This window comes from Taudactylus pleione, unplaced genomic scaffold (genome assembly GCF_031769625.1).
Source record: "Taudactylus pleione unplaced genomic scaffold, aTauple2 ptg000070l, whole genome shotgun sequence".
Classification (NCBI taxonomy): Eukaryota; Metazoa; Chordata; class Amphibia; order Anura; family Myobatrachidae; genus Taudactylus; species Taudactylus pleione.
Genome location: NW_028284472.1, coordinates 10,789,173 through 10,814,769, shown reverse-complemented (window position 1 = coordinate 10,814,769; position 25,597 = coordinate 10,789,173). Strand labels below are relative to the sequence as shown.

General features: G+C 44.6%; 1 protein-coding gene across 1 annotated transcript in view; it reads right to left on the bottom strand.

Annotated features, from left to right (window-relative positions):
* MMUT (methylmalonyl-CoA mutase) overlaps positions 1 to 25,597 on the bottom strand; it is a 290,597-nt gene that overhangs the window by 260,309 nt on the left and 4,691 nt on the right. Inside the window, exon 2 of the mRNA XM_088467254.1 lies at positions 17,764 to 17,960. Within this exon, the coding sequence (XP_088323380.1) occupies positions 17,764 to 17,946 (183 nt within the window). The 5' untranslated portion in view covers positions 17,947 to 17,960. The remainder of the gene's footprint in view (positions 1 to 17,763; positions 17,961 to 25,597) is intronic.

Here is a 25,597-nt window from a genome sequence, read left to right as displayed (position 1 = left end):
ATGAGACTCTCTCTCTCTCTCTCTCTATGCACAGCAGTAACAGATAAACAGTCAAACCTCATACCATAAGCATTATTTATATATTAGGCACATTGGTGATTTTAAACAACACCATTATTAGAGCGGGGCTGGGCCCAAGTACTGTAAGGTATTTCTTAATCAAGCTGAAAGCATGGGGAACAAATGTAAATCCTGTGGGTATAATAAGTACCGAGTCGACAATACTTTAGAATCAGTAAAAGCCCTGGATCGCAAAGAGCTTCTGACAAGTACCAAAACACAGAGAAAAGAAGGCGATTTTGAGTTTGCTTTTATCACACAGTTTACTGAGGAACATAGGTCTGTGGAGAAAGTTTTTAGTAAATATTGGCCTTTATTAAAGAAAGATCCGGTGTTGGGACCTATGTTGCCAGAGAAACCGAAACATATTTATAGAAGGGCCCCCAACTTAAAATCCAAACTTGTTTTGAGTGCCCTACCTCCGATTCCACTAACATCAGGTATTAAATCAATTGGTTTTTACTCGTGTTGTGGATGCATGGGATGTAAAAATATAAAAAATAGTGGCACCAATAAAATTGACTCAATTAACATCAATGGCCAGGATATTAAAATTAAGGAATTTATAACATGCAACACCAAGAACGTGATATATGCTGTACGTTGCATTTGTAACAAAGTGTATATAGGGAGGACCTCACACCGACTTAAGGTCCATATAGGAGAGCATATACGAAACATAAAAAAAGGTTTGGAGTCACATGCCCTTTCGGCCCATTTCAAGGAATTTCATCAATGTTCTATTTCGGGTATATCAGCTTTTTATGGCATCAAAGCTATCAAAAGTAATAAAAGACATAGAGATAGCTGAAAGATGTTAGCACAAACCGAAATGAATTTGATTTATAAATATAAGACATTGATCCCTGGAAGATTAAATAGTGACTTCGAACTTAAGTGGTTTCTTTAAAGTGGGAGACTTATGTTCTTTTCTTTGATGTATGCTTGTACTGTTTATTGATAGATTTTCTGTCAGTTAATTCTTTAGATATTACATCTATGGATTTTTCCAAGGAAAAGTTTCCTACAAGATCTTTGGATCCATATAAGAATAAGAATTGGAAGATGCCAGTATTTGTTTTTTTAAAAATTAAAAAATGTTTTAATATCAGAATTGTTCACTATTGTGAAATTACAGTAGTAAGATTGTCTCCAAATGTTTTAATAGCTAAGCACAATTAGTATGTGAATGGTTAGATCACATCTGGAGGAAATATTGAAAATTATATATATTTTTTTCCCTTTTTAAAAATGGCCGCCTTTTGCATTAGGTTTGGATTGATTTACAAAGACAATGGCTGTTTTACATATTCCGTGTTTTGCACCGCAAGTAAGGCCATGTCTGGTGATTATGTGCCGGCATCTCCAGACACATGATATGTAACTTCACTCCCTGTTTCCTCTTATGTATATACAGGAAGTGAGGTCATATCTCTGCACCCTGGTAGCCGCATATGTGTGAATCAGTGGTTGGCACCAGGGCCGTAACTAGGGTAGTGCGACCTGTGCCATGGCACAGGGAACCGCAGGGCAGGGGGCGCTGTTTGGGCTTGTCAGTTTTCCTGTTTATTATCATTCTCAATTGTAGTTTCCCCTTCTTTTATCCCTAGCATCTCCTGGCCTCCCCTAGCTCTTCCCTGGTCCTTCCCCATGAGGCCATGGCCCTCTTTCTGGTGCACTATCTTATGTCCCTATTTAAAAAATGGGGTGGGGGGGCGCCAATGCTCTCTCTGGCACAGGGCACCAAAAAGTCTAGTTACGGATCTGGTTGGCACGGCACACCAATAGCAGTCGCTGTCACTTCTGGTATCCTGTGCGGTTCACCCAGCGTTCCAGTGACGCAAGTGTTGGAACGATTACCACTTCCGGGTAGTCCGCCCCACTGCAGGATCCGACATGTACGCGGAGCGGAGAAACGATCTCTTCATCCGCTGTACATGTTTTGTAACCACATAGACAGGGAGTAGTGACATTTTATAGGTAAGAGTCCTAGTGGCTCTGAAGGCTCGATCGATCTGCCCTTTTTCTTAATATTTCCTCAGTCCAGCCTATTTTCTGTTAGAAGGAGTTGCCATGACAACACGGCAACCGCGGCTTTGTGCAAGCATGTTTTTGATACATATTTCAACATTATTGTCAATTTTCATGCTGAATATGTATTTTTGGTAACCAGTTATGTATTTGTGAAAACTGATGAAATGTTTTAATATCCCAGAATTGTTTTGTAAAAGTCTTTGAGGTCATTTCCTCTCGAAGATGATTGGTTGTTCCTTGCTTAAATATGAGGCATCTTCACACTCTAGGCATGTATTGATAAAGGCCCAATCAGGGCCGAAACGCATCGACAAGCTGAGAGTGTGAACAGACTTTTTTTACTTCTGATGAATTTTAGGTAATATCGATCCTTTTTACCTTGTTGGAGTTTTTTTATTTGTTTAAAAGGAGTAATTTTCCTTTTTTTTTATCTTTTTCTGTTTTTTAAAATTTTTTTGGACAATTTTTTATGGATCATTTTGTATGCATTTCTATGTATTATTGAATCCCAGTGATTTTTATTTTACTATTGTGGATATCCTGTTTTGTCTGGGATCCTTTTGTATAAAAACTTTTTTTGTGGCTTGATCATCAACTCGGGTCCATTTTTTCTCCCACTCTATACGGAGGGAGGAACATTTGATGGTGATTTTAATTGAGTGCAAAAAGATACCTTAATATGCTTTAAAAGAACTACATCGACCATGAGTAGGGTACGCCCTTGTTTTTTAGATGCTATATACAAGTCTAAAAGAAACCATTATGTGTTGAAAATATACTACACTTATAGTGAGTGTGGTACGTTTTGTTGACCTTTTGGGATTATTATACACACACGAATTGTTTATGGTGGGTGTTTCTGGATGATAAAGATACCTTGATACACGGTGTATCACATTTAAAAGTGTGAGTTATGGTATGCTGATTATTCTTCACTGGTATACAGGGCCGGGTTAAGGTCTGTGGGGGCCCCTGGGCAACAAACATGTGGGGGCCCCTATTACATGCCCTTTATGCAGTGCACCCAGTAGTAGTGCCCCCAGGAGTGTTGCCCCTTATGCAGTGCCCCCTATGCAATGCCCCCTGTCGTTATACCCCCAGTAGTAGTGTTCCCAATAGTAATGCCCCCTGTATAAATTCCCCCAGTAGTAATACCCCTGTAGTTGTGCCCCCAGTAGTCATGCCCCCTGTGTGTGCCCAACAGTAATGCCCCCAGTAGTAATACCCCTGTAGTTGTGCCCCCAGTAGTCATGCCCCCTGTGTGTGCCCAACAGTAATGCCCTCAGCAGTAATACCCCTGTAGTTGGGCCCCCTGTGGTAGTGGTATCAGTAGTAATGCTCCCTGTGGTAGTGGCACCAGTAGTAATGCCCCCCCCCGAGTAATGTCCCCTGTAGTAATGTCCCTCTCGAGTAATGCCCCCAGTAGTAATGCCCCCTCCCAAGTAATACCCCCCTGAGTAATGCCCCCAGTAGTAATGCCCCCCCTGAGTAATACCCCCCCGAGTAATGCCCCCAGTAGTAATGTCCCCCCCGAGTAATGCCCCCTGTAGTAATGTCCCCCCCCAGCAGTGGAAAAGCCGCTTGCGCTAAAGAGAAAAAAAAAACATACTTACCTTAAGCCCCACTCCCGCTGCCTTCTGATCCGCTCGGCTGGCACTGCTCATCTGCACTATGGGAGAGATGCATGACGTCTCTCCCATACTTCACTGCCTGAGCCGGAAGCCGGAGCTCACGAGTGAGCTCTAGTCTCCGGCTCTAGCTGCCGCTGCGGGGAGGGAGCCGGGCGCCCGCTGGTTACAATCTCAGCGGGCGCCTGGTGTCTCCGTGCGGCACCGGGGTTAGGTGTCCGGAGGAGGCGGAACTGGTTCAGTCTCCTCCGGTTCACTTTAACCCCGATGGCTGGGTGTGAGGGCCCTTCAGGTGTGGGGGCCCAGGGGACGATCGCCCCTGTTGCCCCCCCTTTAATATAGTATATAGAGCAGAGAAAGAGAAATACATTTAAATTTCTGTGTAAAAGGAAAAAAACTGTGCTACACATATAGAAATTTGTTTCTTTTTCATGATTTTATAAATCAACGGAGTCGAGAAGATGGAAAAGAAGGATACATCTATCATCCCTTGATACATCTACCATCCTTAAAACTACAGTACCAACACAAGGGATGTATATTTGTGTACCCATGTACTTATATCGTTGATAGAGCACCAAACGTATGAGTCCCATTTTTGTTATTGTGGTACTGTATGGGACTGAGGCTAATCATGGAGGTGTGACCACACCAGCTACAAAAACTACAGAAGAAACCCCGGTATGCGAAGCAGCAGCGCACGCTGCATAGGAGAGCGCCATATGCACACCCCATTAGTGAGATGCTGTGATTACAGGCTCAGATTTATTTCACTATTTCTTCTCTGCCATTCACAATGTGGTTAAGTCACCATATACTGTAGTACATAGTGACAATGGCACAATGTAACTATTCCTGTTTTCTGCCCAGGGGGAATATATCTTAGTTGTCTCTGGCCCCGACACATAGATGGACGGATTTGTAGCGCTGCACACAAGCGGCTGTGCAATGGCCTCCATCTCACAGGCAAATACAATCCCAGCACTCCGACCACCGTTGAAGGCTGGGATGGTCTCTCCTTTGGTCAGGCTGCGGGAGCTGAAGCCTCCCGCAGCCTGATAGAGTGCTGACTAATTACATGAAACTTCATAAAAGAAAGCGCTATTTAATTAGTAGGAAAAAATATTCAATTTATTAAAAATTCTAAACAAATAATAATACTTCACACATAAAAACAATAATTAATAACTTACATTCACAGAATTAGTAACTGGATTAAATTCATATATTATCTAAAAAATTTGTACTTTCAATGCATACAATTAAGACCTTTCCTCAAATTGATAAATCTGTAAGCTTTGTTCCAAAAAGAGGATTTTATATAATATATATTTTATATATATATATATATATATATATATATATATATATATATATATATGCAATTACTTTCCAACAGTCATTAAAGTGGCCTGTAGATTATTGATCCCTTTTCACAATTTGTTAATTTCTGGAGATTAGTATTTGTAACAGGTAGACAGACGGTAAAGGGCATTGTTGTTAGAAAACATTAAAATGTTGAAAAGGCCTTTTTCACTTGTGCACAGTCACTTACAGTAGTAACCGTGGGCTAATAGTATCCTTTTCCCAACTTGTTAGTTGTATATATTGTTACTTTGTAAACTCTGCACTCAGTCATACAGATACCATGTGATCTCTGGTATGTTCCTTATTGTAGTTACACAAGAACACAGTCCAGACTCCCTGTGAGCAATATAATTACTTATACCTCCTGCTGCTGGTTATTATATTAATTACTTATACCTCCTGCTGCTGGTTATTATATTAATTACTTATACCTCCTGCTGCTGGTTATTATATTAATTACTTATACCTCCTGCTGCTGGTTATTATATTAATTACTTATACCTCCTGCTGCTGGTTATTATACCGGATCATACAGCCAATCTGGAGACAGTTGTAAATAGTGTGTGCTTCTCTCCTGTCAGTCCTACTGTGCAGCCTCCTCTACTACACATACGGTACATGTTATGTTATGCTGGTTATGTTACCATATGGAAATTCCATTCAGCTTGAAAGCCCAGGAGAGAAGCACACACTGTTTACAACTTTCTCCAGATTCACTGTATGATCCAGTATAATAACCAGCAGTGTGATAGCCCAAAGTTGTAAGGGTGATAATTGTGTGGCTCTTCACTAATGCCACACTGCAACAGAGGGGCAAGATTTCCCCAGACACAGAGAGATGCAGCACAGTTTAGTTGTAATCTAACAACAATATTTATTCCACAATCTGGTGTAATAATAGGAACGTTCTCACCTAGTGCTGAGTATCACTAGTTAATCAGCTCTCTGGGCCGTATTCAATTAGAGGTGAAATCGGATGTTTTTGCAGTCGTTTATGAATCGGCCGTCCTATATATCGTCTGCGATCAGCCGATGTGCGACCAATTTCACCAGCGACAGTTAAAGATAACCATTTTTCACCTTAAAACTGGAGAAAACTCTTCTCCAACCTAAGGCAGACGATAAAAATTAGCAAAATCCCTATTTTTGTGTAAAAATGTGGAGATTTCTTACAGAACCCTTTGGACAGCCCTCCTAATGATACTCTAGTGAAAAAAAAATTAAATTCATAAGTTGCGTACTTTGGTGAAAAACGGCCGCTGAAATTTCGGTCAAATTTTTTTTTTCCGTGAAAAACGATGTTTAACGTATTGGGTCTGGTATTTCGGAGGGCCATAAGGATGCGCCGTGTTTTAAACATCGTACGTGGCTGGAGCAGGTGGTGTTATAAAAACGCCTGCGCCAGCCATGTGCTATATTTAAAACACTTGGCGCATCTTTATGTCCCTCCGAAATACCAGCCCCAAAACAATAAATGCATTTTTCACGAAAAAAAAAAAAAATTGTCCGAAATCTCAACTGTCGTTTTTCGCCAAAGTATGCAATTTATGAACATTTTTTTTCCATAAATTATCAAAGGATTCTGTAAGAGATCCCCACATTTTTACACAAAAATAGGGATTTAGCACATTTTCCCCTTTTTTTAAAATAGAGAAAAGTTTTCTCCACTGTTACATGTAAAATTGCTGCTATTTGAATATGGCCTTCTGTCTGTACTTGGGTAATGTCAGGTATGATAACAACTGCTGGCTCCCTGCAGTGAGTGTGACTCTGGATGCAGGGTTACTTGCAGGCTGATTTGATTTAGCTTTATGCTATTACCTCAGACTCCTTTCTCAGTTCACTGATCTCTCCTTTTTTCTTACTCTCAGTGGCTGTGTGTAATTCCACTGCCAAGTCCTGGAGCTGTCTTTCTCCCTCTCACCTTGATGTGCAGATCACCCAGCACCTCTTTGTCCAGCTCTGCCTCCACTGTATCCATCACTAAGGGGTCTAGTTACTAAGCAGTGTTAGGAGACAGAGTGAAAAGTGACAAGGTGCCAGCCAATCATCTCCCAACTGTCACTTTTCAAACACAGCCTGTGAGATGACAGTTGGGAGCTGATTGGCTGGCACCTTATCACTTTTCACTCTGTCTCCTAACACTGCTTAGTAAATAGATCCCTAACTGTCCTGTCTGTAACTGTCACTTCAGGCCGTGCATGTGCCCTAGATGAGCCTGATAGGTCAATATGACTGCAGCGGCCTTAGCAGCACTGGTAAACCAACAAATGGATACCTTGAAGTTGTGGGATACTGTGTGATACTCAAGTAGGCAGGATCGTTGCACACAGAAAATATTACAATATCTAATAACCTTCACCACAATAATGTTTTATACAATTTATTTAACTGGAAACTTGTTTTGCTTTGTAATATTATGCAGTTGTATTATCCCTATAATAAAACACTTCTATAGCAAAACATACTTCTTATACTTACAACCAATTTAAAGCATTACTTAATAACAGATCACAGTGTCATCAACATTTTACATAGAATAAGACAGTTAATATATTAACTTTAACCTTGGGGCCCCATAAAGTGAGATAAATCAGTTCAGTATGATGGAGCTCGGTGGGGCACTCGCCAGAACGTATTTCCTCCTTCTAGACTCTTTATCAGAGTTATGGAGCCTGCGATTTATATATGTTACACAGCACGTACTGTGTTTGCTGAACTGTGCTGAAGTGAGGACTAAAGTGTCTTCGTTTTGCATAGAAATAGCTACAACACACTGATGTGATATCAGTTGTTACTTTGTAAACATCCCAGCATTAGCAACAAAGTTTCATTAGTACTGTGCTCCAGGAAGTCTCTGAAAATATTATTACTGGAAAGTTTGATGCTCAAAAGATGTTAATAAGATTCTGGTGCTGTTCCTTGGTCAGTGCTGAACACTATCGGCCTGATTCAGACCCACTCGCAAGCGGCTGTCCGCTCGCAAGTGGGTCGATGTTGTGCACTGAGCATGCGCACGACGGAGGGAGCTCCATCGTGCGCATGCGCCAGACGCGACGAGCGAAGGACTTTCCTTCGCTCGTTGTGTCTGATCAAAGGGGGCGTGCTGTCGATGTTGATTGACAGCACGCCCCCTTTGGTGGGCGTGCCGGGGGCGTGCCTCCCTGACGGGGGCGTTCCCAAGGGAACGCCTACCGTCAGAAGCCGGCCCACTGACATCACTAGTGATGTCAGTGGGAGTGATTTTGGCTCTGATAGAGCCAAAATCACTCGGGGCCTTGCGGTTGAAAAACTCAACCGCAGGCTCCGGCTCGCAGTGGCGATGGTCGCGATGGTCAAGACCATCGCGGCCATCAAACTGCACGCTCGTATAGGCTGTGGGTGGTGACCCACAGCTATACGAGCATACAGGAGGATGCTCCATAATTATGGAGGGCGGCCCTCATTCAGAGCGTGCGCTCTGCTCAGAGCGTACGGCTCTGAATGAGGGCCAATATCCTCTCTGTACTGACTGGGTACTTTCATTACACTGCCCGGTCCGGGCTCCTCCTATAAGGTGCAGCTATTAGCTCTGTGCGATCAGCTGACTGACTCTCTATAGTCTTTTCTGACACTCTCAGAGGAACTGTCTGTTACATTATGGCAGTAACTCCTCACTCGGTGGTAGTAACAACACTGTTATGGGAAGCGGCAAATCGTTGGGACTATGCTTTGTTCAGCTAAAGGGTTATACTGTCTCTGGCGTTGTCCCTCTCTAATATGGACTTGGGCTGTGTGTGGATTGTAATGCAGGGCTACCGACCTGTACCATACACTAATGCTGGCTCCAGCTGATAACTGAGGGCTGACAAGATGTCCTTTTTATCTGTAGCCATTGCTCTCCCCAACTGATTGGATACTTTCTTCTGCAGCCCACTGAGTGCCTGTCAAGGGAGAAGCCCTCCGGTCACTGGGAAATACCACTGGGAATCCGGTGAAACACACACAACGTGCAGCTTTGCTCCCACTGGCAGTGACCTCACCACAGTGCAGCCACCAACTGCCGTTTTTCTCTAGTTCAAATCCTTGAGCCTCCTACAGTACTCGCTGGTCCCCTAACGTCCACCACCACTGAGGGGGCAGTGGAAACAGTCCCTGAACCTTAATGAAACCAGTTAAATCATGCCCTATATTAGATAATGGCAGGAGTCACATTAATACTTTACATTTTCATAGCGGCACATCAGCGTGGGTAGGAACACAGGGTATTGGTGGGGTGCCACAATACCACAGCAGCAGGAGGTATAAGTGATTAACTTGCTCACTGGGACTCTGGACTGTGTTCTTGTGCAGCTACAATAAGGAACCTACCAGAGATCACATGGTATCTGTATGATTGAATCCAGAGTTTACAAAGTAATAACATATTCAACTAACAAGTTGGGAAAAGGATAACATTAGCCCATGGTTGCTAAGTGACTGTGTACGGGCTTGGACTGGGCTACCGGGGAACCGGGTAATCCCCGGAGGGCCCCTCTGTGTTTTAGCCATGCCTCTTTCTGTGAAGGGGTGGTGCTTAGTGTACCGTGAATGAGAGGAGTACACTGCGGATTAACAATGGGGGCCATTGGAGCTTCACTGCTCCAGACCCCGGCCTATTAAGCCCCCGGCCAGCCACCCATGGACAATAAAGATCAATCTACCCATGGGATACCAAAGCTCCGCCCACCCGTGGGATGCCGAAGCACCACCACCCACGTGATGCTGAAGGTCCGACCGTTTACCCCCCATAGTCCTCAATCAACAAATGAGCTGGGAGACTGGAGTGGGCACATATGAAAAATGTGGAGCTGCAGTAGGACAAGGACAGAATGGAAATACAGAGCAGACGAATACATGTATACAGAGCAGCTGCATGTATCCCACCAGGTCAGTATAATGTACGGTGCTGCTCTGTGTGAGTGAGATCTTTACCTGTAATTGTTTAATATATATACATATATTATATATATATATATATATATACATACATACACACACTATATACATGTCTATGTATATATTTGTCTATATATGTATATACATACATATATATGTGTGTGTACTGGATGTATATTTGTCTATATATGTATATGCGTATATATGTATATATATGTGTGTGTATATGTATATTTGTCTATATATGTATATATGTGTGTATGTATATTTGTCTATATATATATATATATATATGCGTATATGTGTGTGTATGTATATTTGTCTATATATATATGCGTATATATGTGTGTGTGTCTATGTATATTTGTCTATATATGTATATGCGTTTATATGTGTGTATAATATATATATATATATATATATATATATACACAAATATACATACACACACGGTCACAATTGGTGGCTGATGTGGACCCCGCTATTTCAGAGCCAAGGAGCTTTACCTGTGTGGTAAACACAGCGGCTAATTGCATCTGCCCCTATAAATGAAAGTAGTTGAAGGTAGGTGCTAGCTATACCCCCCATTGAACTAGCCACACCCCATGGCACAAACCACACACCCTGTGCTGACCACACCCACAGAGCACTGGTCACACTCCCACATCACTAGTCACATCCCCTGTAGTGGCACAAAATAGGCCCTTAATGAATATCACGTCCAGGTCCATGTGGACCATACTTACCTACATTCTGGCAGGCCCCTCCGGGAGAGAGGTGACAGGTGGGTGCAGGTCTGTGCAGCAAGGGGTGTGGGGGCGGCTTAAGTGGGCGGAGAGGGGGCATGCCGGTACAATTGCGTCATCACAGCCCGCCCCCTGCTTTACAATGCAGATATACAGTACATGTGTATAAATAAAAAATACTCTTTTTGTGACAAAGCTTACTGATTTATCAATTTGAGGAAAGGTCTTAATTATATGCATTAAAAGTACTAAATTTTTAGATAATATATGAATTGAATCCAGTTACTAAATTCTGCGAATGTATATTATTGTTTTTATGTGTGCTGTATTATTATTTATCTATCAGTTTTAATCAATTGAATATTTTTTCCTACTAATTAAATAGCGATTTATTTTATGAAGTTTCATGAAATTAGTTGGTATCAATTGAAAGGGAGAAATACTCTTTTGAAATACCCTTTAGAAAGCTGAAATGTGATTAGTAATTATTGTCACCAGGTAGACCAGCGCCCTAATATACATTTGTCTGTGTTTGTAGTGTGATAGAGTACTGGTCACTTAAGAGGCCAGAACTCTACATCCACAGACACAGACCCTGCCCTCGTCCCCCCGGATAACGCCATGGCATTTCAATCTTGCTGCGGCTTGGGGGGCATCTGCAAGCGAGATCGAAGGACCCTTTCTGCCAGCGCAGACCCCTCAACATTGAAGATGTACAGTACGTTAATCATCAGATTAATGTACATCTCTGAATCAGGACCTCAATCAGACCAGTCATTACATGTTTATGCACCTGGTTTCTTTTTGTTGAAACTATGTTTTCACTTTGTTTTTGTTTTTCTTTCTCTCCCTCTTTTTCTCTGTCTCCAATTTGAATGCTGATTATTTATCTACCTGACCTCATTATGTTGTCAATAATTGATTATTTTTGGAGCCTTTTTCTTTAAAAACACTTCATTTTGTCTGTGACAATCGGTTTGGAGGACGCAGACGCGTTGACGTCATTTGCCGGGTTCCAGTTAGCCGGAGACCTAGGAAGTGTCTGTGAACTGCTTTGGAGCCAGCGTGATCCAAGGCTGGGTGCTCACCGGAGAGGGATCGTGAGGCTAATTATCTGCTATCTTGATATACGTGAGCATACAGTATGTGTAGTAAAAGTCATCTTTTTATTACACGCACAAAGTGCTGCCATCCCTTTGTGTATATATGTATATATATATATATATACTGTATATATACAGTATATATATATATATATACACACAAATATACACACACTATATATAAAACTTTACTTTAATGTTTTGTTTCCTACACATTGATATTGACGGTATTAATGAGGGCGACAGGGAAAAGTTGCAAGACATGACATTTCTTTTTGAATTGTAATGAAAAAGTGCAGTTGTCCAACTACAGAGTGTTTGTAGCATTGTGTACTTGCAATTTGTAGGCGTGTGTGAAACACACAGAAAGTGTCAGGTACAGGTTACCTGGAGGTATGAGTAGTAACACTTGGCAGATTACAATATGGTGAGTCAGGAGCTCCAGCAATTTACAAAGCATCAATCACTAACACTAATTGCTGCCCCTGAGCGTAGTCATTGTCTGATGGAAGGCTTTCCACTAACCGCAGTTATATTTACTATCTGAAGTTATAGACAAATAAATATGTAGAAATGACTGGAACGAAGTATAAAGTAGGCAGGGCTTGGAAACTTGATATTACACTGAAGCTACCTCACCATAATGATAGTTTCCATATCCAGAGCTGGATGGAGCTCTAACTAGTAGACAGAATGGCACCAAAGTTCTGTAGTACCCACATTCACCTCCCTTTTCCTAATCATTTCATTTGTGGTACTGAGAAGAAGATGCAGCACTAGTAACATTCTATTATATTACTTTTTCTATTGTGGTCAATGTGTGCGCTGGGGAGGGGTGTTTCCAGGCAGAAGGAAACCCCCCCTGCGTTTGCCTATGGTACTGTACCTTTTTCCTGTGAGTTTCTATAATAATTCAGAGAGTTTGGTTGAAGTAGGCCTGATGCTGGCAATGCAGTGTGCTTAGATCGGTACATACGATAGTCCCTAAATGGGGGGGCCGATGAAGGTGCCTCTGACGGCATTCCATACAATAGCCCCTAAATGTGGGGTGATGAATGGTGCCTCTGATGGCATTCTAGTGGCAATCACATCGAATACATAATTTGATTTGGTCCTGGACCACCAACCCATGGCACCCCTGCATGTGATTCATGGCGCAAGAAGGTACCACGTCACCCAGTTTGGGAACCACTGATTTAACAAATAATTCTCATAAAAAAAACTTTACATAGGAGTTAGGGGCTGAATATATATTAGTATACAAATTTGTACATAAAAAATAAAAAATTACATCTGAGGAATAAACGGGCGCTAGGCTATTCCTGCTGATTTTGGGGACTGCAAGAGTGCGCGTAAGTACAATTTTGATTACAAATGGTAGAAACTCACGTGGTGCATCTCACCTACTTTTAGCTAGCAGTGAGTGAGTATATTTAAATATAAATGATTAGATAAACAAGCAACAAGCATGGCTTCTTATAATTTATAAAATAAAAAATCCAGTATATATTAGTAATCATATATGACAGTTATGTGATAGTGACAGGTCAGTAAGTGCTGACTGAAGGTCATAACAAGTTCCAAATTCTAATCATACAGGGCAGAAACGTAAATCTATACCTCTACTTTCTCTTTTTTATTTTATAAATGGATTTATTAATGTATTTAAATGTTTAAATAACTTTTTTATATGTACAAATTAACTACAGTATGTCTATCATTTATATTTAAATCTAGATAGCAAAGTAAAGACTTAATAGACTTAAAATATGAACTAGTCATTTCCAACAAACGGGAATAGCAAAAGTATACATTTATAGGGATGTAGTCAGGAGGCCGGCGGTAATACATACTACACCCATTTTATAGGTACAGTGCAATCTTTTTTTTACTTTAGATTTCTTGAGCAAAGTTTAGTGTTTGCATACGGAATGCAGTCAGGATACCGTCGGGCGCTATCCCGTCTGCCGATATCCCGACACTTACATCCCGATATGGGACTAAAGATAGGCGTCGAAATCCCGACGCCTATCATTAGCCCCACTACAAAATCCCGACACCCGGCTTACTGAACGAAGGTAAGCTGAGTGTCTTAGCGTCTAGCCACGCGGGGAGGGGTGATTTAGGTTTAGGGACCCCTGGGGGGACTTAGGGTTAGGCACCACTAGGGGAAGGGTTAGGGTAGGGAAAGGGGGGGTTAGGGTTAGGCACCCCTAGGGGGGCTCAGGGTTAGATACCACTAGGGGAGGTTAGGGTTAGGCACCACTAGGGGGGGTTAGGGTTAGGCACCACTAGGGGGGGTTAGGGTTAGGCACCACTAGGGGAGGTTAGGGTTAGGCACCACTAGGGGGGGTTAGGGTTAGGCACCACTAGGGGGGGTTAGGGCTAGGCACCCCTAGGGGAGGTTAGGGTTAGGCACCACTAGGGGGGGTTAGGGTTAGGCACCACTAGGGAGGGTTAGGGTTAGGCACCCCCGTGGGAGGGTTAGGTTTAGGGTGCGGGGAGGGGGAGGTTAGGATTAGGCACCACTAAGGGAGGGTTAGGGTAGGGAGAGGAGAGAGTTAGGGTACTTACTGCTGCAGTCGGGATTTCGATCAGTAGGGCTGTCACTATCAGTATTTGATCCGACGGCTAACCAGCCCCCTGGCATTACATAACAAATCCTTGCATACATGCAGCTTTCAATTAAGGCTATAAAAGGCCTAGTTGGGTGTGGCTCACAGCCAGCCCCTGTATAGATGTGTCCCTCTGTATCTAGGAGGGGAGTACATGTAACTGCAATGTAATGATGTGCTGGGCATATATGCTAGTGTTAGGGACCTGCTGAAAAATGGGGTCCCTTGACGCTGGGCTGCAGGCTTAAATGCTTTGATCAAATCATGACAAAATCCCCTTTGTTTTATTTGCTGCACACACATAAATTTGCAGTATATTATCGTTAGCGCCGATAGCAAAAGTGTTTCTGTTTTGTATACATTTATGGCATTAATATTGCCACGCTGCTCGTACCATGTATGATATGGGTAAAACCGACCGCGGGCATATTTCTTTTCTGTTTTGTTTCATACTTATTTAAAGTTTGTTTTTTGTTTTTTTTGAAAATACGATTTAAATCACAGTAATGTATTTAATGTTCAGTGGTTTGGATATTCCCACTTGAAATGTCATTGTATTTATTTTATGTAACCTTATTTAAAAGCCTTATCTGCAGCCTATCATGTACAATATTTGTAATAATTTAGATTTTTCTATGTGAAGAATGTCGTTTTTTTTTATAGGAAACTTTCAGTATCTGTATATTATATTCTGATTGTCAGTGTATTATTTTGCAAAATTGACGTAATGATAAAAAAATGTTTTTGATGGGGATAAGGTTATTATTTTCATATATCATTAAATGATATAAATTAGAGATGTGCAGGTTCGGTTCTTAGAGAACCGACTAGAACCAAATTTAGGGGTTCCAAGTCGAACAGAGGGCCTGATTCAGACCCGCTCATGAGCACTATTCGCTCGCAAGTGAGTCGATGGTGGCCCAGTGTGCATGCGCACGACGGAGCCGGCTCCGTCGTGCGCATGCGTGAGACTCGGACAGAGATGGGGAAGCCATCGCTCCGGGTATCGCTACAAAGGGGGCGTGCTGTCGATGTTGAGTGACAGCATGCCCCCTTTGGTGGGTGGGCTGGGGGCGTGGCTGCCCAGACGGAGGCGTTCCCATGAGATATAGAGCCAAAAGCACTCCAGGGATTGCGGTAATGAGACCCTACCACAAGGGTCTCGTCGCAAGCCCGATGGTCGCGATGGTCTTGACCATCGCGACCATCTTTTTGACCGCTAGCTATAGCTGTGGGTGGTCACCCACAGCTATGCGAGCGGCCAGGAGGCCGCTAAAAAAAAACAGAGGGACGGCCCTGATTCAGAGCGAGCGCTCTGTTAGAGCGTCCGGCTCTGAATCAGGCCCAGAGTCCGGAATCACTTTGAGGTACCGAGTCGAATCAAGTTCTGGTTTGGATCTTCTTGCGGTTCGGAATTTGGATTTTAAAACTGAATTTGGATTGCATGTAAACATGTCAAGATTCCATCATTTTATCGCGTATGCAGCAAAGATGCAAGTGGACATACTGTATCTGTATATTGGGCATGTAACTATGCTGTGTAATGTCCTGGGACGATAACATAAACCGAATGGATGAAAGTTAGAAAAGGTTTATCCTGATTTTTTTTGTTAATTGTTCTACAGATTTGTGCAGTTGGATCACAAATTCCTGAGCTGATCCTGCTTATACTTTACACAAGTGTTTTCCAACTCCAGCCCTCAGGGACCTCTAACAGTGCATGTGTTCCAGACCTCATCAGTAACACAAGTGAAATGATAGGCACCATCTGTAGATTTTTTTTAAAAACGCTTCAACCAGTAATAAATACAATTTAGGAGATCTGGAAAAACATGCACTGTCACTGGTCCCTGAGGACTTGAGTTGCGAAAGCTGCTTTGATTATAATAAAAAACATTTGTGACAAATGATTATCCCTAAATAATTTTTCTCATTTTTAATCAGTATATTTACTTGCTTGAACACGTGTTTAAAAGTAATTTGTACCAGGTGAAACAATAAGCTTTACTCAGTAAGTGTACCAGAGTTATACAACTTCTGCCCATCGTCTTGCTAATAATTTTGAGGACCACATCTGAACTGAAGATCTGAGTAAACTGTACTGTATGACATGTTCTTTTTCATGGGATCCAAGGGCCTGATTCAGAGCCGCTCGTAAGCGGCCGCTCCTTCGCTCCGAGCGATGTTCGCACATATGCGCATGCGTATGGGTCGTAATGCGCATGTGCCAACCAGTCAGTGCGGTCGGAAATATTGTGCTCGCAAAATAGCGAGTGCCTGTTAATTTGAGTGACAGGATGAGGCATTTGTGCGTGGTAAAAGGGGAAGGTGCTTGAAAACAGGGAGTGGAGAACCGGCACGCAGGCGTGCCAAACGGTCAAAACGGGCGTTTTAAAGGTGTGCATAATTAACAAAGCAGCGTCATCGACCACGTCACTTGGTTGTCTTTTAGCCTGAACTGCTCGCATGATTGCGGTAGGAAAATGCTACCTCAAGAATAACGAGCAGTTCATACGCCTTTCGATGTACTCGATTAATCAAATAAATAGCGGAGATGATGTATGATGCGAGCAGCCAAGGGGCGTCTTTACAAAATAGCGAGCGCATGTTTCGGACGCTCAATCAGACATAGAGGCGTCAACAGACCGCAAAGAGCGAGCGCTCAATTTAAATAGCCAGCCCCTTTTTCTGAACGAGCGAGCGCAAATAGCGTCCGGCTCTGAATCAGGCCCCAAGTTCAGGTTCACGTCTATAAATCTTTCCCCGTCCCCAATCTCTGAATTCTTCAGGTTTAAACTAATATCAAATCCAGACATCTGCCTGGCTTTGAAGAGCCCCTAAGCCTTTAATCTAGAACACCTTGTTGTGACCAACCTTACAAGTAAAACACTTCCCTAAACCTTCAGAGGTAAAAATTAAATGTAATCCTCATGTAACTTTTGATAGTAAGGAGGACAATATATACCAACATCAAAAGTTTTTTTTTTCCCCTATTACAACAATTTTCCACTTATCAATGCCCCAAGCATACAGTATGTCAAGTTTCAGAGTAATAACTTTAGTGATGATCCAGTACTGGCTGTCAGTGACAACTTCTAGTTCCAGTAGTTCCAGTTGTGTAGTCAGGGACAATTTGGTTTAATCTGTGTGTATTTGCCAGTTAGAACAGAATCTCAGAGCTTGTATCCTACAACTCAGAACAGACATGGACTTTTACATCACTATAAGGAAGGTCAATTATTGCTAATCTCCAGCCTTAATTATTCATTAATCTCATTACCTAAAATATTACCTTTTGGAATGATAGATGGGGTTTCTTGAAGTTCAAAATGGGAATATTTCCTATAACTGGGAATGGCCATGGTCCGGGAGGATAATTCGGATGTATGCGTTTCTTCTGTTTGTAGAAGACAACAGCCACAAAAACGCACGCCATAGCGGACAGAAGAATTGTGATCGGATCAGAGAAACCCATCACTCTGGCAAAGCCTGGATTGCAAAAACAAAACAGGAATTTGTGTTATGAAGGGAGATAGATAAGATTATAACACATCTATGTCGCACGTGTTTTATGAACAATTTTATTATGAGATGTGTGTTTTGTAATTTGAGTTGTGACCTAGCCAAGCATTTAATACACAGTCACCATTCTTTCTCAGCAAATGAGAAGAGACCTTTACTGACTCGTGTGGACAGACTGACTGAAGACTATAAAAAAGTTTTAAGTTTCAAATGTGCATAACACATTTTTTTATACACACAGGTTGCTGTTAATTGCTGTTCTTAGTGGTTATACATAAGGTGAGATGTATCAAACTTTGGGGAGAGATAAAGTGAAGAAAGAAAAAGTACCAACAATCAGCATTTAACTGCCATTTTACAGCCTGTGTTTTTTATAATGGATACGTTAAGTATCCCGGCACGGGGGTTGCCAGAACTTAGAATACCGGCGCCAGAATCCTGTCAGAATCCTGGCACCGGAATCCCAAAGGTAAGTAGTGTGGTTGGGAGGTGTTAGGGGTTAGGGTTAGGCACTAAGGGAAGGATTAGGGTTAGGCATTAGGGGGGGAGGGTTAGGTTTAGGGTGCGGGGAGGCGGAGGTTAGGTTTAGGCACTAGTGGGGGAGGCTAGGTAAATGTGCCGAGTAGGGAGAGTTAGAGTAGGGAGAGGGGGAGGGTTAGGATTCCTACCGTCAGGTGTCAGTATCCTAACCCTGTTGGGATGCCAGCGTCGGGATTTTGACTGCTAGGATACCGAGTGCCTACATTCCGTACCCATCCTGTTTGAAAATTGACAGGCAGAAGCTAATTGGCTGGTACTTTATTTCTTTCCACTTTATCTCTTTTCAAAGGTTTGATACATCTCTTCCATAGAAAGCATTTGCAACTGTCTCCTTGGACAGAGTGAGAAGGACTGTTCTGCTATGTCCTATGAAGTGTAATGCATCTGCAGCTATCCATGTATTGTACTGGCCTCTCATCCATGTATTGTGCTGTATTGTACTGGCCTCTTATCCATGTATCGTGCTGTATTGTACTGGCCTCTTATCCATGTATCGTGCTGTATTGTACTGGCCTCTTATCCATGTATTGTGCTGTATTGTAATGGCCTCTTATCCATGTATTGTGCTGTATTGTACTGGCCTCTTATACATGTATCGTGCTGTATTGTACTGGCCTCTTATCCATGTATTGTGCTGTATTGTACTGGCCTCTCATCCATGTATTGTGCTGTATTGTACTGGCCTCTTATCCATGTATTGTGCTGTATTGTACTGGCCTCTTATCCATGTATTGTGCTATATTGTACTGGCCTCTCATCCATGTATTGTGCTGTATTGTACTGGCCTCTCATCCATGTATTGTGCTGTATTGTACTGGCCTCTTATCCATGTATTGTGCTGTATTGTACTGACCTCTTATCCATTTATTGTGCTGTATTGTACTGGCCTCTTATCCATGTATTGTGCTGTATTGTACTGGCCTTTTATCCATGTATTGTGCTGTATTGTACTGGCCTCTTATCCATGTATTGTGCTGAATTGTACTGGCCTCTTGTCCATGTATTGTGCTGTATTGTACTGGCCTCTTATCCATGTATTGTGCTGTATTGTACTGACCTCTTATCCATTTATTGTGCTGTATTGTACTGGCCTCTTATCCATGTATTGTGCTGTATTGTACTGGCCTCTTATCCATGTATTGTGCTGAATTGTACTGGCCTCTTGTCCATGTATTGTGCTGTATTGTACTGGCCTCTTATCCATGTATTGTGCTGTATTGTACTGACCTCTTATCCATTTATTGTGCTGTATTGTACTGGCCTCTTATCCATGTATTGTGCTGTATTGTACTGGCCTCTTATCCATGTATTGTGCTGTATTGTACTGACCTCTTATCCATTTATTGTGCTGTATTGTACTGGCCTCTTATCCATGTATTGTGCTGTATTGTACTGGCCTCTTATCCATGTATTGTGCTGTATTGTACTGGCCTCTTATCCATGTATTGTGCTGTATTGTACTGGCCTCTTGTCCATGTATTGTGCTGTATTGTACTGGCCTCTTATCCATGTATTGTGCTGTATTGTACCACTAGCACCAAATACCCCCACACAGTTGTCCAAATGTGTATTAATGACTGGCTCCAGCAAGCCATATTTCCATGGGTGATTATTTGGCCATAACATTCAATCAGCATTGTAACATTTACATCAGCACATATACTGTATGTACAAATTCCCATAAGTAATCACTTTTTGATCATTATTTTCCCCCTCATCTATGTGCTGTAGCATAACCTTAAAAAGTTGATGATTTATTTATGTAGATAATTAAAAAATAATAGCCACTGGCCCGTCGCTATCCGGGTCTCGCGCATGCGTACGACGGAGCCGGCTCCGTCGTGCGCATGCGCTCTGGGCCACCATTGACCCAGTTGCGAGCGCTCAGCGCTTGCGACCGGGTCTGAATCAGGCCCAGAGTCAATAGGGTTAATTTACCTCACGCGGCTGTCTAAAATGGTAGCAAGCCAAAAAGAAAACAAGAAGACAGCGCTGTAGAAGTATAAATGTATAGATAATAAAAAATGTGCCCAAATATTTAAAAAAGATAAACAATATTTATTTAGCATAACATAATATACTGACCCTTATGTTCCTAAACAACATATAAACATAAAACATTAATAGAGATGAGCATGATTATCATAAAAATGTACAAATATTGATAAAATATATAGTATGAAATAAAAAAAGATATCCACAACAGAGGAAGATCCTTTGATTTATGAAAGTTCCTTTGGATAATTACACTCCAAAAAATGTGAATATGAATATGTGAATTCACAAGGTAAATAGGTAGCTCTGTTTAGGCACAGTGGGCCTGATTCAGACCTGCTCGCAAGTGCATAGCGCTCGCAAGCGGGTCGATGGTGGCCCAGTGCGCACGCGCGAGCCCTGGAGCAAGCGCAAAAGGCACTCGCTCCGTGGCTCACTACAAAAGGGGCGGCTGTCGATGTTGATCGACAGCTCGTCCTGTTTTGTAGCCGTGGCGGGGGGGTGGCATCACAAACGGAGGCGTTCCCAAGCGAACGCCTGCCGTTTGCGGATGGCCCCACTGACATCACCAGTGATGTCAGTGAGAGAGCTTCCGGCTCTATTAGAGCCAGAAGCTCTCTGGGGCTTGCGGCCTCGAGGCCCTACCACAAGGGTCTCGTCGCAAGCCCTATGGTCGCGATGGTCTTGACCATCGCGACCATCATCCTGGCCGCTCGCATAAGTTGTGGGTGGTAACTAAAAAACCAGCGCCCGCCCTGATTCAGAGCGAGCCCTTGCTTTTTGCGAGCACCTCTGAATCAGGCCCAGTGTTCCACATAACAAAAAAATGTCAGTATAAATATATGGATCCGCAGTTTAAATAGATGGATAAATAGCGCTTAATGAAATTTAATTATAGGTAGCTCCGTTGAGACACACAAAGCACGCGATCTCCGTCTCTTTGCTGTATCGAGATTATGCAGCTCAGAGCGCTGTCTGAAGGTCTAAATAACGGAGCTCCCGATCCTTGTACTCTGTCCTTATGCGGGGAGTGCAAAAGCCCCGGTTAACTTCAATTACCAAGGCTTATTCAGCATGATGTAGATAAGCTCAAATGTAGCCCTAACGCGTTTCTTCCCTATTGGGATTTCTTCAGAGGGATGTGTGAATACCCCTTGGTAATTGAAGAGATCGAGTGCTTTGTCACCTATACCGGATCCACCCAGTCATCACACTGCCCGCTAGCAGACGGAGACTGGGAGAGGAGACTCCGGCCACCTTTCAGCTAAATATTCTCCTGCAGGAGACAACTACCGGAAAATAAGATATGCTCACGGCGTTTCCCTCTGTGGGAAGAAGGAGGTAAAAGATTTGTTTTCTCCTTTCCCACACACCGGTAGCCGTGTTACATTGTCCTTCTGATATTAATTATAACGCCGGCACGTCCAGCACACGGCAAAATTCCTTTAATTAAGGCTGGACCAACATAACCATTCTAGAAGGATTGTACCTTTCATTGATACACTCACTTGGAACATTGTGTCTCAACGGAGCTACCTATAATTAAATTCCATTAAGCGCTCTTTATCAATCTATTTAAACTGTGGATCCATATATTTATACAGGCCACGGGCGGAACTAGCGGCGGTGCAGCCGGTAGATTGCCGCTAGTGTCCCCAGGGCCCCACAAGTGTAGGGCAGACCGCAGAGAGTAGCGGTCTGCCCTACACAGAAACAAACACACAGCCGCCAGCGGCAGCTGTGTGTTTGTCATAGCAGCGCAGCCAGCCAATGAGAGTCATACAGACTCTGATTGGCTGCTGCAGCCACAGAGGTAGCCGGCTGGAGCTCACTCATGAGCTCCCATTCCGGCTCCCCCCGCAGCAGATGATGGAAGACATGTCATGGCGTCTCTCCCATAGTGCAGAGCGGGCCGGGAGCAGCGGACAGCGGCGGTCATCGACTGGAGCGGGGATTAGGTATGTTGTCTATTTTTTTTCTTTTGTGTGTATGCGTTACTGGGGGCACTGTATATGGGGGGGCTGCTATTGGGGGCACTGTATGGCTGGTTGCTACTGGGGGCACTGTATAGGGGGCTGCTACTAGGGGCACTGTGTAAAGGGGGCTGCTACTGGCGGCACTGTATAGGGGCTGCTACTGGGGGCACTGTATAGGGGGCTGCTACTGGGGGCACTGTATAAAGGGGGCTGCTACTGGGGGAACTGTATAAAGGGGGCTGCTACTAGGGGCACTGTATAGGGGGCTGCTACTGGGGGCACTGTATAAGGGGGCTGCTACTGGGGGAACTGTATAAGGGGGCTGCTACTGGGGGCACTGTATAAAGGGGGCTGCTACTGGGGGCACTGTATAAGGGGACTGGTACTGGGGGCACTGTATAAAGGGGGCTGCTACTGGGGGCACTGTATAGGGGGACTGCTACTGGGGGCACTGTATAGGGGGCTGCTACTGGGGGCACTCTATACCACTGAGGGCACCGTATAAGGGGCTGCTATTGGGGGCACTGTATGGCTGGTTGAAACTGGTGGCACTGTGTAAAGGGGGCTGCTACTGGGGGCACTGTATAGGGGGGCTGCTACTGGGGGCACTGTATAGGGGGCTGCTAATGGAGGCACTGTATAGGGGTTGCTACTGGGGGCACTGTATAGGGGGCTGATATTGGGGGCTGCTACTGTATAAAGTGGACTGCTACTGGGGGCACTGTATAGGAGGCTGCTACTGGGGGCACTGTATAGGGGGCTGATATTTGGGGCACTATATGGCTGGATGCTACTGGGGGCACTGTGTAAAGGGGGCTGCTACTGGGAGCACTGTATAGGGGGGCTGCTACTGGGGGCACTGTATAGGGGGCTGCTAATGGGGGCACTGTATAGGGGCTGCTACTGGGGGCACTGTATAAAGGGGCTGCTACTGGGGGCACTGTATAGGGGGCTGCTATTGGGGGTACTGTATGGCTGCTACTGGGGGGCACTGTGTAAAGGGGGATGCTACTGGAGGCATTCTATAGGGTGGCTGCTACTGGGGGCACTGTATAGGGGGTTGCTAATGGGGGCACTGTATAGGGGCTGCTACTGGGGGCACTGTATAAATGGGGCTGCTACTGGGGGCACTGTATAAAGGGGGCTGCTACTGGGGGCACTGTATAGGGGGGCTGCTACTGGGGACACTGTATAGGGGGATGCTACTGGGGGAACTGTATAGGGGGCTGCTAATGGAGGCACTGTATAGGGGCTGCTACTGGGGGCACTGTATAGGGGGCTGCTACTGGGGGCACTGTATAAAGGAGGCTGCTACTGGGGGCACTGTATAGGAGGCTGCTACTGGGGCACTGTATAGGGGGCTGCTATTGGGGGCACTATATGGCTGGTTACTACTGGGGGCACTGTGTAAAGGGGGCTGCTACTGGGAGCACTGTATGGGGGGCTGCTACTGGGGGCACTGTATAAGGGGGTGCTAATGGGGGCACTGTATAGGGGCTACTACTGGGGGCACTGTATAGGGGGCTGCTACTGGGGGCACTGTATAAAGGGGCTGCTACTTGGGGCACTGTATAGGGGGCTGCTATTGGGGGCACTGTATGGCTGCTACTGGGGGCACTGTATAAAGGGGGCTGCTACTGGGGGCACTGTATAAGGGGACTGCTACTGGGGGCACTGTATAGGGGCTGCTGCTGGGGGCACTGTATAGGGGGCTGCTAATGGGGGCACTGTATAGGGGCTGCTACTGGGGGCACTGTATAAAGGGGCTGCTACTGGGGGCACTGTATAGGGGGCTGCTATTGGGGGTACTGTATGGCTGCTACTGGGGGGCACTGTGTAAAGGGGGATGCTACTGGAGGCATTCTATAGGGTGGCTGCTACTGGGGGCACTGTATAGGGGGTTGCTAATGGGGGCACTGTATAGGGGCTGCTACTGGGGGCACTGTATAAATGGGGCTGCTACTGGGGGCACTGTATAAAGGGGGCTGCTACTGGGGGCACTGTATAGGGGGGCTGCTACTGGGGACACTGTATAGGGGGATGCTACTGGGGGAACTGTATAGGGGGCTGCTAATGGAGGCACTGTATAGGGGCTGCTACTGGGGGCACTGTATAGGGGGCTGCTACTGGGGGCACTGTATAAAGGAGGCTGCTACTGGGGGCACTGTATAGGAGGCTGCTACTGGGGCACTGTATAGGGGGCTGCTATTGGGGGCACTATATGGCTGGTTACTACTGGGGGCACTGTGTAAAGGGGGCTGCTACTGGGAGCACTGTATGGGGGGCTGCTACTGGGGGCACTGTATAAGGGGGTGCTAATGGGGGCACTGTATAGGGGCTACTACTGGGGGCACTGTATAGGGGGCTGCTACTGGGGGCACTGTATAAAGGGGCTGCTACTTGGGGCACTGTATAGGGGGCTGCTATTGGGGGCACTGTATGGCTGCTACTGGGGGCACTGTATAAAGGGGGCTGCTACTGGGGGCACTGTATAAGGGGACTGCTACTGGGGGCACTGTATAGGGGCTGCTGCTGGGGGCACTGTATAGGGGGCTTCTCCTTGGGGCACTGTATAAATGGGGCTGCTACTGGGGGCACTGTAAAGGGGGCTGCTACTGGGGGCACTCTATACCACTGAGGGCACCGTATAAGGGGCTGCTATTGGGGGCACTGTATGGCTGGTTGAAACTGGGGGCACTGTGTAAAGGGGGCTGCTACTGGGGGCACTGTATAGGGGGGCTGCTACTGGGGGCACTGTATAGGGGGCTGCTAATGGAGGCACTGTATAGGGGTTGCTACTGGGGGCACTGTATAGGGGGCTGATATTGGGGGCTGCTACTGTATAAAGTGGACTGCTACTGGGGGCACTGTATAGGAGGCTGCTACTGGGGGCACTGTATAGGGGGCTGATATTTGGGGCACTATATGGCTGGATGCTACTGGGGGCACTGTGTAAAGGGGCTGCTACTGGGAGCACTGTATAGGGGGGCTGCTACTGGGGGCACTGTATAGGGGGCTGCTAATGGGGGCACTGTATAGGGGCTGCTACTGGGGGCACTGTATAAAGGGGCTGCTACTGGGGGCACTGTATAG